Consider the following 16,795-nt stretch of genomic DNA (forward strand, 5'->3'; position numbering starts at 1 on the left):
ATAAGATAATGTTGACCTTCAAACTCTGCGAAATCCGCGTGAACTCTCTCCCAAGGTGCTGTGGGATACATCCATGGATGAGGAATACCAGCAGGCGGTTTATTCCTCTGACTTTGGCAAATTTCACATTTCTTGCACAATTCTTCCAACGTCATGTCCAAACTCGGCCACCAGATATATGATCTAGCTAATGCTTTCATTCGATTTGAACCTAGGTGATTTTCATGAAGATCTGCTAGAACTCTTGACTGTAATTTTTGCGGTATTATCACACGTGTTCCCCAAAGTAAACAGTTCTCTTCAACGCTAAGTTCATCTGACCGTCGTGAGTAGGGTTGTAACCTTGGATCCATGTGACTTTTCCAGTTCCATCCAGACAATGTATACTGGTATGCCCGTCTCAAAATTGGATCTGCTTTAGTCTCTTGTGCTACTTCTGCTGCTGTTACAGGTAGATTTTCACAGCAATCCACATGGTACAATTCCTGGTTAGGGTCTATGACATTCACTTCCATTGGCAGTCGGGACAGCATATCTGCTTCCTTATTCTCCTCTCCAGCCATATACTCCAGGTTGTACTCATATGCACTTAAAATTAGTGCCCACCTCTGCAGCCTTGCTGCTGCTAACGCTGAGATGCCCTGTTTAGGTCCCAGAATTTTGACCAAAGGTTTGTGATCTGTCACTAGTGTAAATCTTCGACCAATGAGGAACTTGTGGAAATGACGAACGCCGAAAATGATTGCCAGTGCTTCACGCTCTATTTGGGCATAGCCCTTTTCTGCTGATGACAGTGTCCGTGAAGCAAATGCCACTGGTCTCTTCGATTCATCCTCAAACTCGTGACTCAAACAGGCTCCTATTCCATATTGGGATGCGTCACATTTTAGCTTGACTGGTCCAGACAAATCATAGTGCGTAAGAAAACCAGACTGTAATAACTTGTTCTTTGCTGCATTGAATGCGGCCCTGTGTGTTCCTTGTCCATCTCCACTGTCTTCCTTTTTGAAGTAACTCATACAATGCTTGTAGAGTATTCGACAGATTCGGTAAGAAATGGCTGTAATAGTTCAACAGCCCCAGAAAAAAATGCCTTCAACACAGTTACATTTCTTGGCTCAGGTGCTTCTCTGATAACCTTGACCTTGTCTTCCGTAGGCTTCAGACCTTCGTGATCTACCCTGTGACCTAAGTATGTCACCTCAGATTGACCAAATTCACATTTGTCCTTCTTTAGCCGGACTCCTCTTTGCTTTAGGCGTTGTAATACTTGCCTCACTCTTGCATCGTGCTCAGCATCAGTTGAACCGACAATCAGTATGTCATCGAAAAAACAACAAACTCCTGGTATTCCAGACAATATCATATCCATCGTTTTCTGGAAAATACTCGGTGCTGTTCGTATACCAAAAGGCATTCTGGTATAAGTAAACAAACCCTTCCTAGTATTTATGGTTAAATACTCTTGGCTCCCGGTATCCACTTCCATTTGTTGGTAAGCTTGCTTTAGATCAAGCCTGGTAAATCGTCGACCACCCGCTAAAGTAGCAAATAAATCCTGAGCATTTGGTGTGGGATACTCAATATTTCCCAAATATTCATTGATGGTTACTTTGTAGTCACCACACAATCTGATACTGCCGTCAGATTTCCTCACCACTACTATCGGTGAAGCCCACTCGCTCTGATCTACAGGTGTCAGTACTCCTTCTCTGACTAAGCGATCGATTTCAGTATCCACTTTAGCTTGTAACGCAAATGGTACTGGTCTTGCCTTATGAAGACTGGCCTTGCATTGGCACTCAAAGTAATTTTCGCTTGCACTCCTTGCAGCTTTCCCATTCCTTCCTTGAATAACTCAGGAAACTCGTGTACGGGATCCAGGACATTCAAGCTAAATAAAGATGCCCAGTCCAACTTCAGTTGTGACAACCAATTCCTGCCAAGCACTGCTGGCTTATTTGCAGCATTGACGACAACTACTCTACCTCGTATTTCTTGATCTCCGTAGCGTACTGGTACTACCGCTTCTCCGCGTACAATGTCTGTCCACAATATGACTGTAATTTCACGTTGCTGCTCTGGAGTTTGACATGAGATAGTTGTTTCTCATAGGTCTCCCTGGGAATCACGGTAATAGTTGCACCCGTGTCAACAATCAGCTCTAATTCTCGTCCAGCTACAGTCATATTGACTTTTGTTGCATCCTGACTTCCCAGACCATAAAGTGAACATACTTCCTCTTCTTCCACTTGTAACGTGGCTTGTTTCTGGTACTTTGTATTCTTGGTACCCGTTGCTCCGCTCCTGTTCTTAAAATCGCCTTGCTTCTTACTCCGGCAGGCTTTTGCGATATGTCCCTTCTTGTGACATAAATAGCACTCTCTTGATTTCATCTGACACTTATCAGGAACGTGCCCCTTGCCATTGCATCTGTAGCATACTTTCACATCAGACTGTGTTGTCTTTGACCTCCCACTGCTACTACTTTGCATGCTAAATGCCGTCTCGTGGTCTGTTGTTGATCCGTGTCTGCGCGTGTCTCCTCGCAAAGCTATCGTTTCTTGTCTTGCCGATTCAAAAGCTTGCGCTATTCGTACCGCTTTCTCGAGTGTTAAGTCAGTTTCCGCTAGAATTTTCTGCTGTAGGGCTTCTACTCGTAATCCACACACGAATTGGTCCCTCAACGCAACTGACAACTTGTCTCCGAACTCACAGTGTTTAGCTAGACGACGCAATTCTGACAAGAACACCGTAACAGTCTCACCTTCTTTCTGTTGTCTCTTGTAATAACGGAATCGCTCGGCTATGACAATCTTCTTTGGCTCGTAGTGATTTCTCAGTTGCCGAATGATATCATCAAGCTCCAAATCTTGCGGTTGGCGAGGTCGTACCAAGGTCCGCAACAAACTGTAGGTCGATGCACCCACAGACGTTAGAAAGATTGCCTTCCTACGAGCTACGTGCTCGTCTCCTATCGGTACTGCGTTTGCCAGGCAGTAAAGCTCGAACCTTTCCTTGTATTCGTCGATGCTTTCTACTCCTGCTCGGAATTCGCCCGACAACCCGTGTTTCAAATTCGCGGCTGCACTCGCCATCCTCGTCGCCACTGTTGCGTCGTTACCGACTATATATTGTTCTATTGCAGCTCGCTTACAGTGTGTACGCAATCAATACCAGACTACCCAAGTACTATATAGTGTCATAGTCTATATAGATATATGTTAATGACTACTAGGGGTAGTCCTAGAGTCCCTTACTCTACTACATTTACTCAAGTGGTTTCTAGGTCTATGGGGTATACCTAAGGTACAGTACCATGGTAATTTAGCCCACGTTGCACGAATAGAGATCCTTACTTTTAGTGTCTTTGCATTGTTCTTTCTTCCGTGCGTGTATAATTGAATATGCAACGGCAGTTGGAATAGAACGTGGCTTAGTAGTCAAAGCCAAAGATTATCACATACGGGATATGGGTTGCAAATGTTGGGTTCCCTTAGAAATTAGTATGTGTGCGTAATTATTTGTCAATTCTACTCCTGTGTGCGACGTAGATCGCAAACAATTTCAAACTAGACCTGAAAATGGCAAACATGATCGAATTACACAGTTATGGTGGTAGACTCTTTCTTAGACTCTTTGGGCATAGTTGATTGGCGCTTCGTCCATTGTCTCTAGTTGCCATGGCGAAGCATGGCAAATACTGCTCTGTGATTGGCCCAAACTGTGCAACAGCGTTGACGGCGGTCGAAGGATCAAATCTAAGCCTCGTACTACCAGACAACTTCAAACCGCGAGGAAGTGCATACGGGAACAGCTAAAGCCACACCCTACGGGGCACAAAAACAATTGCGCATGCGCTGCTAACACCATCCATCACCATTACACGTGGCAGCGCATCCAGGGCTGCAATCCACACTGAGTGAAGTCGGCTTTGTTTCTTGGAGGACGTCACGTCTACTTGCAACATTACTGTAAGGTAATTGATGTACGTAGTTATCTTAGACAGCTTTTTTTCACACAAAATCTACTCTCTGTTCGCGTTCACTGCGTATTTAAAAAAATCGCTATAATTGTAAATGGTCGACGCGACGCGTCCAAATAGAACCAAGTTCTATTCGAGCGTCGAACCGGAAGCTGTTCACGTCGCGTAGGAAGTAGCACCTTGATCTCGAACAATCGCAGCCAACTATAAATGCACGTTTGGCTTCCGTGAGCAATGATTATTGATTTCGGCGCTGTAGTCGACGTTGAGCGGTCTATAGATTGTGTAGGGAGCTATCCTTGCTTGTGGATGATCAACTGCAAGATGTACAAAGACCTGCGTGCAAGGGAGAACGCGTAGAAATTGATTTTGAGCAAGTTGGGGGTTCCGGCAAAGTTGTGCTAGTAGAAAATCGAAGCGCGAGTGGTCAGTTCAATAATTCAGGCAGCGACGTCTACGGCGCGCTGAAATCGTATTGTGAATGGTACGACGCTTGTGACGCGTACGTGCCACTCCCACGCAAGACCACTTGACAGGAGGCACGCGACGCGACGCTCAAGCGTTTGCATATTGTAAATCCAGCTTTACAGGTATGGTTACGATATGATTTACAGATAAGTTGTCACGTTGACAGATGCAATGTCCATACGTCATTACTATTAATTACTCTAGTGCAAAGCGTCATGCGTTCAGCAACGCTTGGTCGTGTTCGTCTGCGGTTGGCTGGTTAATGCGACATTACTATTAACTTCCGTCACTTCGTAGTCGTCATCTATCTCATTTGTGATGTTAGAGCTCTCCACGATGTCTTTCCTGCATCTCATCTTTTTTCTAGAAATTTTCTTTTTCTTTTTCGTCGTGTTTTGCAGCTATTGTAACTCACAGTAAAACACCTCTGTCAGTAACAGTAAATCCGGAGTCACAGTAAACAAGTCATTGATGTCATAATCACTTAGTAGGTCACAGGCAATTAGTTAATACTAAACCAACACAGGTGCTTCATTACGTAGTTCCAGATTCACAATGAACGCGAACAGAGAGTAAGTGCTAACGCCTACTTCTACATCTTGACCTATCTACTAGTAAGGATTCAACTAACGCCATTAGCCCATATAATAATTTGTTCCCGCAATGTGGCAGCTTTGCACCTTTGTTTTCAAGACGATTTTGTGACGTGCTTATGCTAGGTCACGCCCATTTCTCTTTATTTGTGTATCTAAATCTTCTTCCATAGAAAATTCGTTAGCGAAGAAAAATAGGACTTGTTTAGGGGAGTCCAATTTGCCGAATGGAGTGAGTGAGCTGGTATTAGAATAATTTTCCTTGAATTGTTTTTGACTTAAAGAGGGCGGGGGAAACCTTTGCAGCGTTGACATGGAAATGAGCATGCGTTGATTTCGTGTTCCTTGCGCAGTGCTGAACGGAGCTTTTCGTGTAAGAATTCAATAGGCAGATGCAGGTGGCACCTCGTCCTACCTTCTCGTGTCCTGAGGCAGGGTTCGAAAAATGTGTTTGAATCTGGTTGCCAGTTTGGCCACCTAGAGGAACGGTTGGTCGGCAAACTTTCACTAGTTTCTAAGTCAAAGATTCCAGAAGTAAACAAGTCATTAATATCACTGTTGAGACCCCTTCCAAGATTATCGTGTTTGACATTAAATTAAGACCAAGCTAGGAACTTGCAGTAATGTTGGATGAACATTGGCTAGTAAGCACCTCAATCTACAGGCTAGTAAGCACCTCAATCTACAGTGTGGTACTTGGAGTTCTTTTTATGTAATAGTATGAGTATTCATATTTTATAGAAACTTTCCACTAATTGTATAGCTACAACCAAACAAAATGAGGTTGTGTGGTTTTGTAATGTTAATAACGTGATTATGTGGTTTGTCATCACATCCACATCCTGGCTATCCATCAATACGACGTGAGCATTCTTTGAGCGTTTTTTAATTAAATTCTCTATATGACTCAGCAGTGCCACTACTGATTTGCTGAGAACAGGACATCCGGTAACTCTCCAGGAAAATCCCCACACCCCACGTGGTTTCCTATGGCTAGCTGTGTTAAAGAGGAAGTCCAACAAAAATGACCTTAACTTGTTTCCTATTTTCACATCTGGTCAGCTCACTTTCTTTTGCCGCTGATTGGTAGAAGGTTACAATCCCGGATGTCAAAATAGGATCATCCTCTGTAGCACACGCCAGACGGCGCGCTGAACGTTTCTCTTCGGATATTAAAAGAACAAGGATAAACAAATACTCAAGCACAAGCGCATTAATCTCTGAAACGCCGTGGCTTCATTCAACACCTAGATTTCACATGCAGAAACTTTTGTCTGAACAACCTTTCTTAGTAGCACTAGGAGTCGTATGAGCTTCGGTACGTACACCTTGGTGTACTTCTCTTGATAGAAAGACATTCAGGCAGCTTGCTGGGGAAAAGCTGTTGGTTTTGCCACTTCCTACGCCCACCATTTGCAAACATCTGCATAAGTGTTTATTTGTCTCAATTCAAGATGGTCAGATTCTTTGAACAGCATAGGAAAGGATCTAAATTGGCAGTTGCCGTCACCTTCAACTACGATTGGCTGCGAATTTCATGTTTCATTGGGAAGAAGCTGATGCGCAACAGCGTCTCGTCGATGATAGAGCTGTTGACTTGGATTTGTTGGTGTAGCCTAGGAAGGATAGGAGTGACCACAGTTGTTTGAAAAATTATACGCGCCTGCGGGTCTTTAGTTGGATTTATATGGAGCTGATGGCACAGACCAATCAGATCGGTACAGCTGCTAGAGTCCGTAAAAATGATGGTGTACCAGAGAATAGAGATAGTGCGTGCAGGGGCGAGGAGTAGGCGTTCCCTGTAGTACCCGTATTTGCCGCCATTTTAGGAGGCAAGTTTCTGTCCTCGGCAAGTATCTCTCTTTGCGACGGCGGCTTGTACAACATTTCAAGGACGTTCAACTGTGTGTTAGATAGTACAGCGACAGTATACTAATTGCGAAAGATTTAGACCAAATTTTATTGGTGAATTCGTGAATTTGACGTGATTTCGTAGTCTGATGGTCGAGTGCGATAAAGCTAATTCTTAGAATAGAGATTATGGAACAGAAGTCTAAAAGCCTCTCCGACGAATCGCAGAAGCGATACGAGGAGAAAGTTGTACCTGCTGGCCTAAAAACAGGTAGAGCGGAGGCTCAACTGTGGACGGAGAAGCAAGAAGTATTCCCGACATGAATTGGAGTGACATGATGTTGTATATGATTGTACGCTGTTAGGTGTACTAGACCTTTCTTGAGACGAACAAATCTCTCTCTACTGGAAGTGATCATAGCAACCTAACCCATCGTTGCAGATGGTACCCAGTCAGGATTAGTTGAGTCATACACAAAGAATGGCTTTCCTAGAATTATTCAGAGTAGCATAGATTACTATTTTAGTACACAACATAGTAGAAATGAGAGCTCTACCTGACGACTCTTGCTCCACACTTTGTATAGGCAAAGTGTTGTTAGAGACACAGCAGGGCATCGATCATCTGGGTCAAGATATGCTAATGTTGTTGTGTCGATTCCTGGCAAGAGAATAGAGACATACTTAAAAGACACTGACTAAGATCATTTATCCAGTTTGTAGCAGCTGGGGTACAGATATATTTGGAAATTTAATCTGTACCTATAATCTACAATAATTCTAAGAAAATTAAAAGTTAACAACATAACATAATTATTTAAAAGTAATATTAATATCAACAGTTGTGGATCCAAACTGTGTTTGCGGTCACAATTTGTGCATATTTGTCTAATCTACCAGCAACCCTGATCCTCTCCCAGTTGTGTGACAGCAAATTGTGTGAAATTTTGGCAACTAGTTTTGTGCTTTGCAATTAACAGTATGAGTGGAATTTGGCTGAAACATATAGCAAGGACTTTAGTATTTAGATGTGTAAGTACCAGCACTGTTACTATATGATAACACTAGACTTTGGTCAACGAGTGTCTGGAACTGCTTTGACAAAGATCACAGGTAGTGATGGAAACCTCAGTGCTAGCTGGTCCCCATCGGTTGGAGTGTCACTTAAGTGTATATTGTACACAGCTGCTTCAAAACCTCTGTGTTGACTTCATGTTTCCATTTATAGCTGGAAGTAGAAGCCAATCTTGATGACATATGGATCGTAAACAAGAGATTATAGGTAAGCAGCATGTGCCATATGATTGAGTATGTTTGGATTATTGAAATAATTGTAATTAGTAGAATAGATTACACAATTTGTATGCATTACATGATATAACTAGTATACATGAAGATCTAGACACCAACAATGTTGTCCGATCTGTTCATGCTGCATGTGTAGTATCTCAAGTACAACAAAACAGGCAGGAGCTGTTGCTTGTAAGTTTTGGTCTTGATGACCAAGCCTGATAAGAAGGTGCCAAGTTAGATAGCTTGCTTGTTTGTTTAAGTGCTTGTTTTAGTTAATAGCAGTTACTGTGTTTGTAAATCGATCTGTTCTGATTAGTACCAGCTTTACAATGGTTGGGAGAGTACCCCATGAGAATGGGACAGAACAATGAAGCAGAAAATGTTCTTTCTGAAGCTGTCGATATTCGAGAAACATCTCTCGGTCAAAATCACCCCACAAAAATTGATTGTGAGAAGTGCTATTTCTACTTCAATTTTTACAGCTCATTTTTACGTTTTTAGCATTGATTTTATGGTCACGTTGTCTTATGAATATCGCTGACTACGCACGTGCTGAGCGTACGGCACTGGAAGCTCTTCGAATCATCGACATTAGTACGCCGCCCAGCAACAGAAGTCAGAAATCTGAAGGTTCGGTTATTTGAGTGGGGTTTTGATGTAGGGATTAACAAGTTTTGTCACAGTAATGCGATTACTAAGGCAACTTGCTGACTTCCAACAGTCACAGACAGGTCACACAGTTACTCCTGAACAAGACAGGGAGCAAGTGAAAGAAGCTGAACAGCCAGAAGGTGAGAAAACCATTGGACTTGTAAACATGCACCTGGTGTACTATCTTGTATTATGTAATTGCCAGGAAGTGAGTATGCGTTGAAGAGTGAAAAGGCATCAATCGAGCAGCAGGTATATATTCTAAGACTTGAAATGGTTGTGGTTTAAATGGCATTGTTTGATTTACCATGTGGCTGTCTTTTCTGTTTTTATTAATTGTCTCTTAGCTTTACTTGTTATTCTTGTTTTATTGTACTGTCAATTATGCTCTAGTGTCCAGCCGGTCGTCTCCCCCAGGAGGAGAAAGACCGATTGGAGACATTCGCCACTCAAACAAACCGCTGGCGCTCTAACTTTCTTTTCCTAGGGGTAGACGACCGGTTGGACACTTGAGCCTAGGCCGTGTTTCCACTAGCTGCACCTTAAACTAGTTTGGCTTAAACACGTTTAGAAACTAAACCAGTCCAAGAAAGCGACTGTTTCCACTACGAACTTGCACATCCGGAATGTGCAAGACAAACCGTAGTATTCGTCGAGCGAGGCTTGTTTTAAAGTATTGGGCTGCTCTGTTGCCGAATTGGGTGTCACTTATTCAGCATCTACCAGTGTACTAGTAGGAATTTGCATGATGATGACCAAGGACACCGTCTTTTCTCAATCTCTCCATAGCTACTGATTTCTCTCTTTTAGTTAACGATCCTTACATCTTTTAAGGCAATCCTATCCCAACAAAATAGCCAATATCATCGAAACAGCATTGTTACAAGCCATCTAAGAAAATGCGCCATTGTCAGGTGACTGTTAAATCTAAACCACTTTTGCTAAACTACTTCTGAAACATGTTTAGCAAATGCTGTTTAGGTTTACGTTTAAACAGGTTTAAACAGTTTAAACTTAAAACAGATTTAAACATGTGTAAGCCCTAGTGGAAACACGCCCCTAGTTGTCAATTGGCTGTGTCTTTAATGTGAGTCAATTGTCTTGTTTTTTATTGTTTGCTTTGTAATAGTCACAGAGGACCGTAGTGTTAAAATAGTTTACAGAGTATTCGACTGAGTGTAATTTCTGTATTATCGGACAATATTCTCTCATCTGTCGTTTCTGTCTAGGTTCATGAACAATCTGATCAACCTTTACCTGCACTGGGTACAATATGCTGCATCTAATCAATGATCTAGTGGTTTCATGTTGGTGTTATAGGACGTCTCTCCATTTCTGATTTCTTGCGTCCATTATGGGTTGGTGGTACATTGGAATTGCTACGGATTGGTAGCAGTGATGGCTTGTCATGCCACCAGACTGTTGACAGTGAGGGAGGGCAACTGATTGCTGGCAGTGTCTGCATGACTGTTCCACAGGGTGCTGTTGAATCACCAACACAATTCTCCATTCACTCATTCATTCATGATAAGTATATGCCTCCCATCTCTACTAGTGGCCACCAAGTGGCCAGTCCAGTTGTTTGTTTCGGTCCTCACGATGTGTCATTTAGCAAACCAATCAATGTGTGTATCAATGTCATAGCTGATGTGACTTTACCAGGCTGGTTGTTTACTCTGATGAGAAGTGAATCATCTCTTGATGAAACAGTGCGAATATGGCATGGTGTGGTAGAGTATTTTACTGATACTCAAAAAGTGAAGTCACATATCCCATTTAATGCTAAGAGCTGGTCATTTGAAGTGAGCAAGTCAAGGTTGTGGAAATGGATCGCTCGTTTCATCAGGCACCCAACTATTCCATTCAGAAGAAAGATGGGATGTGTAGTTTTGGGTCGATGTCTTAGTTATTCTTCTTGCAAGTGGTCACTCTCGGTCCATATGTTCAATTCCTACGAAGAAATTGGGCAACAAATTATTAGGAGTCACCGAGCACATGAAACGCTGCCTGCCGCTCAGCTGTGTCCCGTGACAGAATTCATAGTTCGCAAGGAAGGGCATGTGGTCATCACACCTCAACATGGCTCAGAGTGGTCGTTGTGTCGAGGCAATGCAAAAGTACAGTTTCCAACTGAATATCTATGGAGTAAAGTATTTAATCATGATCACTGCTTCACATTTGTGGTTAAAGCAGATGGTTCTCACCCTGATAGTCTATATATTCCCATTCACGTTGAGTACATAAGACAAGACGAAGTGAAATCTTACCATACCCTGAATGCAATTTTCAAGATTCCTAAAGCAATTGATCTAGCAAGTCCCAGTGTATCTTCCAACTTTCCATCTCAATCAAATGAGGAACAAGAACTGCTTTATTTTTGCAGTAATGAGGGTTTACATTCTTCTGGTCTTGGATCTTCATCAACAGCTTCAAAAAGGAATGGTGCTCCATCACAAGGTTTGTATCGTGCAGACTTGATTATTAGTGTATAGTGTTGTCACAACAATGTGCATATACCTTCAGGATCACTAATCATGGAATTTGCAAATGTGCATACAGTCAGGAAATGTGTTGTCAATCCCAACTGTAGTAGAGCTCAAGTAAGTTTGTTGCTCGATCAATATCTATTAATGAATTGTAGTGAATTTATTTTAGGTTCTTACACTCATAGTATTAATTAATCATGAACATATGACGACAGACTCAAACTTGTTCGATTTGTAGTATATTTATGTAATGCAGTGATTGCCTCCGTGCAATGTATGAATGAGTTTGTTAATTTGAAAGACTTTGCTGTTTAATTAATTGTCAACTAAAGTAGTGTTGTCTAAACAGGGATAGTATCATCTTGTTAATTTAATGTTATATTTTGGAAAAATTGCCTAATGTTGGAGCCAGCTTCCATCAGATTCACTGACAACAAATACTCAGATATGTCATTGTGTGACACTTGATTTAAGTTTAGCACCGGAGAAGTTGACAGACAAGATAATTGTTATCAACACAACTTTAATATTGCCACCTTTGCAATGTTTCGTAGATCTTAGAAGGCATAAGAGCATGTATGACTACTTAATAATTAAGAGAAATTTGGGGCGCTTGTACAGATCGAGTTGCTGCCGCTTTCGTATTCTCCATTTCTGTTTTTGTATTTATTTTTAGGAGCAAACCACTTTGAAAATTTCTCTTCCTGTTGGAAGTGAAGTTGATCTATCAACGGGTTGTACCCTTCGATACATAGATCCTACCAATCAGACAGTGACAAAAGTCCATGGACAAATTATGGATAGTCGTACAGTAGAGACGATCACTCCTGGTAAACTACAAGTGTTTGTGACAACATCATATTATATTGATCTTTAGTTGTCTTTAGCTTGGCCACGTGCTGATAGATTAGAGGTGATTGTGTTGTCTTTTGATGGTCACAGTCACTGGGCAAATCTTGTACATGACTTTGATGACATGCCTTCAGCAGAGTTGAAAAGTGACGATTACAGCACTACAGCAGCAGCAAGCCAAGAAGCAAACAAGGGTATAACTATTATTGATTTATTGTTGAAATTAGTTGAACTAAATTTGTATATTTGGATCGAATTGTTCATCTGAAATGACAAAAAATTAGGAAACTGCACTGAACATGGGCCTGTATGCATGTAGGCATACCCTTTTCTGTTTACATGATTTGTTGCCCTTTCAAGTGTTTATTGCCTGCAATGTATTTTAATTGAACTAGAAACGAGTACAGTAACCTCGGTGTTGCTTAGTGTCCGCATGCATATGATCCGACTGGAAAGGTGTTGGATGCTTTTAGTTGTTATGTGCTACTAGTTTGTGCATCATTAATTGTAATGTGATTTGCTTACTTGCAGCGTGTGATAAATTGGATCTACTCTCAATTGTATCAGACAAGCAAGTTTTAAAGGTAAATGCGGTCAGAATCTGCTCAATTTGTCTGATTCTTATGTTCATGTGAATGTATAATGATTTTGATCGTGTGTTATAGGTTGGCAAAGCTGTCAAAAGTTATTGGCGTGACATAGGCATTCACCTTGGAGTGGTAATGAAAGAATTGTCTGACTGGGAAGAAAGTTACTCTCGAAATGAAGATCGTTTTATGCGTGTCATGGAGCTGTGGAGGAAACGCGTTAGGAAACCAATGATTGGAATTCTTCTGGAAGCGTGCAGACAAGCAGGCGCTGGTGGAGCAGCAGAGAGAGCATTGAAGAATTAAGACACTACATCAGAAGTAAAGTTGGATAGCATAGTAGTTACAGTGTGAGTTAATGCAGGTGATTATGTGTCGTAGTCTGCTTCGTGTTATAGTTTGTTTAGATCTAGTCACAACGTAAAGACTTTTTGTTGCTAAATTTGTAGCAACTTCAGTTCATTCAAAAAGCAAAAGCAGAAAAGTGTACAAACGTTCTGTGCCTTGTTACACACACACACACACACACACACACACACACACACACACACACACACACACACACACACACACACACACACACACACACACACACACACACACACACACACACATTTACCGTCACTTTTATAAAACTGCATGCATACTTTATGTTAATACATATTTAGATTTATTTTAACAATACGTCGCTGCTATAAGCCAAAGTATGATGTCCAATAGCTTTTCTGGATGCCTGATCAACCACAAGTTGCTGAATCTTACACTGAATACGTGTGTGCTTGTGTATGAGCCCCGAGTGAGAACTGCACTATGTGCGACAACATAGTGCAGTACATACATATAAAACAGTTAAAACACAGGTGTCCATACAAACAAATGACTCTGCTAGGCACATGTTGTCATGTGTAATGTGCTTGTTGATTTTTTATAGATTATTGATGAGTATGATCTGGTTGTTTAGAAGAGCGCGAAAGGTCGTGCGCTGCTTGATCACGTGTTCGATGTTCTGAATCTCAGGGAGACGGAGTACTTTGGGCTGCAGTTTGTGGATTCGAAGAAGCAATTGGTTAGCATTAAAGTGTCTTTATCCGCTTGGGCTCAAGAGTGCACTGTATGCTTGTGTGAGTGTAGACGTTCTTAGATAGAGAGAAAACTATGAAAAAGCAGTTGAAAGGTATATAGTGAGGGCATTGCTCTGTTCTGTATGAATTGCATTGTTTGTTTTCGGTCTGTTTGCCTGTTGGTTTGTGTGACTGTCTGTCTGTCTGTCTTTCTGTCTGTCTTTCTGTCTGTCTCAGACATATGTCTGTCTTTTTGTCCGCCTGTCTGCCTGCCTGTCGGTCTGTCTTTTCTGTGAGTATGTGTCTGTCTGTCTGTCTATTTGTCTGTCTGTCTGTCTGTCTCTGTTTTTCTGTCTGTCTGTCTGTCTCTGTTTGTCTGTCTGTCTGTCTGTCTCTGTTTGTCTCTCTGTTTGTCTGCCTGACCGCTTGTCTGTTTGTCTGTCTGTTTGTCTCTCTGTCTGTCTCTCTGTCTGTCTGTCTGTCTGTCTATCTGCCTGATCGCCTGTCTGTCTGTCTGACCGCCTGTTTGTCTGTTTTTGTTTATGTGTTTGTCTATTTTTCTGACTGCGGAACTATAGTCAATTGACATTGTCTGAATTAAACTATAGTCGAGAAGAGTCATTTGAACAACATATGTTTCACAGATGTTCATTGCTCATTCTAGTTTGTGGTCAAGTTGTATCCAGAGAGTCCCAGCAGCATCATAGAATAACTAAGACATCGACCCAAAACTACACATCCCATCTTTCTTCTGAATGAAATAGTTGGGTGCCTGATGAAACGAGCGATCCATTTCCACCACATTGACTTGCTCACTTCGAATGACCAACTCTTAGCATTAAATGGGATATGTGACTTCACTTTCTGAGTATCAGTAAAATACTCTACCACACCATGCCATATTCGCTCTGTTTCATCAAGAGATGATTCACTTCTCATCAGAGTAAACAACCAGCCTGGTGAAGTCACATCAGCTATGACATTGATACACACATTGATTGGTTTGCTAAATGACACATCGTGAGGACCGAAACAAACAACTGGACTGGCCACTTGGTCGCCACTAGTAGAGATGGGAGGCATATACTTATCATGAATGAATGAGTGAATGGAGAATTGTGTTGGTGATTCAACAGCACCCTGTGGAACAGTCATGCAGACACTGCCAGCAATCAGTTGCCCTCCCTCACTGTCAACAGTCTGGTGGCATGACAAGCCATCACTGCTACCAATCCGTAGCAATTCCAATGTACCACCAACCCATAATGGATGCAAGAAATCAGAAATGGAGAGACGTCCTATAACACCAACATGAAACCACTAGATCATTGATTAGATGCAGCATATTGTACCCAGTGCAGGTAAAGGTTGATCAGATTGTTCATGAACCTAGACAGAAACGACAGATGAGAGGATATTGTCCGATAATACAGAAATTACACTCAGTCGAATACTCTGTAAACTATTTTTAACACTACGGTCCTCTGTGACTATTACAAAGCAAACAATAAAAAACAAGACAATTGACTCACATTAAAGACACAGCCAATTGACAACTAGGGGCGTGTTTCCACTAGGGCTTACACATGTTTAAATCTGTTTAAGTTTAAACTGTTTAAACCTGTTTAAACGTAAACCTAAACAGCATTTGCTAAACATGTTTCAGAAGTAGTTTAGCAAAAGTGGTTTAGATTTAACAGTCACCTGACAATGGCGCATTTTCTTAGATGGCTTGTAACAATGCTGTTTCGATGATATTGGCTATTTTGTTGGGATAGGATTGCCTTAAAAGATGTAAGGATCGTTAACTAAAAGAGAGAAATCAGTAGCTATGGAGAGATTGAGAAAAGACGGTGTCCTTGGTCATCATCATGCAAATTCCTACTAGTACACTGGTAGATGCTGAATAAGTGACACCCAATTCGGCAACAGAGCAGCCCAATACTTTAAAACAAGCCTCGCTCGACGAATACTACGGTTTGTCTTGCACATTCCGGATGTGCAAGTTCGTAGTGGAAACAGTCGCTTTCTTGAACTGGTTTAGTTTCTAAACGTGTTTAAGCCAAACTAGTTTAAAATGCAGCTAGTGGAAACACGGCCTAGGCTCAAGTGTCCAGCCGGTCGTCTACCCCTAGAAAAAGAAAGTTAGAGCGTCAGCGGTTTGTTTGAGTGGCGAATGTCTCCAATCGCTCTTTCCCCTTCTGGGGGAGACGACCGGCTGGACACTAGAGCATAATTGACAACACAATAAAACAAGAATAACAAGTAAAGCTAAGAGACAATTAATAAAAATAGAAAAGGCAGCCACATGGTAAATCAAACAATGCCATTTAAACCACAACCATTTCAAGTCTTAGAATATATACCTGCTGCTCGATTGATGCCTTTTCACTCTTCAACGTATACTCACTTCCTGGCAATTACATAATACAAGATAGTACACCAGCTGCATGTTGACAAGTCCAATGGTTTTCTCACTCTCTGGCTGTTCAGCTTCTTTCACTTGCTCCCTGTCTTGTTCAGGAGTAACTGTGTGACCTGACTGTGACTGTTGGAAGTCAGCAAGTTGCCTTAGTAATAGCATTACTGTGACAAAACTTGTTAATCCCTACATCAAAACCCCACTCAAATAACCGAACCTTCAGATTTCTGACTTCTGTTGCTGGGCGGCGTACTAATGTCGATGATTCGAAGAGCTTCCAGTGCCGTACGCTCAGCACGTGCGTAGTCAGCGATATTCATAAGACAACGTGACCATAAAATCAATGCTAAAAACGTAAAAATGAGCTGTAAAAATTGAAGTAGAAATAGCACTTCTCACAATCAATTTTTGTGGGGTGATTTTGACCGAGAGATGTTTCTCGAATATCGACAGCTTCAGAAAGAACATTTTCTGCTTCATTGTTCTGTCCCATTCTCATGGGGTACTCTCCCAACCATTGTAAAGCTGGTACTAATCAGAACAGAT

General features: G+C 41.7%; 2 protein-coding genes across 5 annotated transcripts in view; one reads left to right on the forward strand and one right to left on the reverse strand.

Moving 5' to 3' along the window:
* LOC134196553 (uncharacterized protein K02A2.6-like) overlaps positions 1-1,019 on the reverse strand; it is a 1,479-nt gene extending 460 nt beyond the window's left edge. Inside the window, exon 1 of the mRNA XM_062665711.1 lies at positions 1-1,019. This exon is cut by the window's left edge and continues 460 nt beyond it. Coding sequence (XP_062521695.1) covers positions 1-1,019 — 1,019 coding nt within the window.
* Positions 1,020-3,891: 2,872 nt separating this feature from the next.
* Positions 3,892-13,259, forward strand: LOC134189167 (uncharacterized). 4 transcript variants are annotated; one of them, XM_062657408.1, is made up of 13 exons: positions 3,892-3,979; positions 8,126-8,179; positions 8,507-8,638; positions 8,692-8,820; positions 8,874-8,981; positions 9,047-9,093; positions 10,071-10,107; positions 10,162-11,298; positions 11,365-11,441; positions 12,004-12,157; positions 12,215-12,373; positions 12,711-12,763; positions 12,845-13,259. In XM_062657408.1, the coding sequence occupies exons 2-13, from the start codon at positions 8,155-8,157 to the stop codon at positions 13,070-13,072; spliced, it is 2,286 nt and encodes a 761-aa protein (XP_062513392.1). In that variant the 5' UTR covers positions 3,892-3,979; positions 8,126-8,154; the 3' UTR covers positions 13,073-13,259. The 4 variants fall into 4 exon arrangements, with proteins under 4 accessions (XP_062513392.1, XP_062513398.1, XP_062513413.1 ...); XM_062657414.1 differs by having other exon boundaries at positions 3,892-3,974; XM_062657422.1 differs by lacking the exon at positions 3,892-3,979 and adding an exon at positions 7,917-8,067.
* The last annotated feature ends 3,536 nt before the right edge of the window (positions 13,260-16,795 follow it).

Source organism: Corticium candelabrum, chromosome 1 (genome assembly GCF_963422355.1).
Source record: "Corticium candelabrum chromosome 1, ooCorCand1.1, whole genome shotgun sequence".
NCBI classification, from domain to species: domain Eukaryota; kingdom Metazoa; phylum Porifera; class Homoscleromorpha; order Homosclerophorida; family Plakinidae; genus Corticium; species Corticium candelabrum.

What these genes read in the sequence shown, in the direction of transcription:
- LOC134189167 (XM_062657408.1), top strand. Translation starts at nt 8,155, where the DNA reads ATGGATCGTAAACAAGAGATTATAG. An exon ending in TCACCCCACAAAAATTGATT is followed by an intron (nt 8,639 to 8,691) that starts GTGAGAAGTGCT and finishes TTACGTTTTTAG; the next exon opens with CATTGATTTTATGGTCACGT. An exon ending in AAGCCAAGAAGCAAACAAGG is followed by an intron (nt 12,374 to 12,710) that starts GTATAACTATTA and finishes GCTTACTTGCAG; the next exon opens with CGTGTGATAAATTGGATCTA.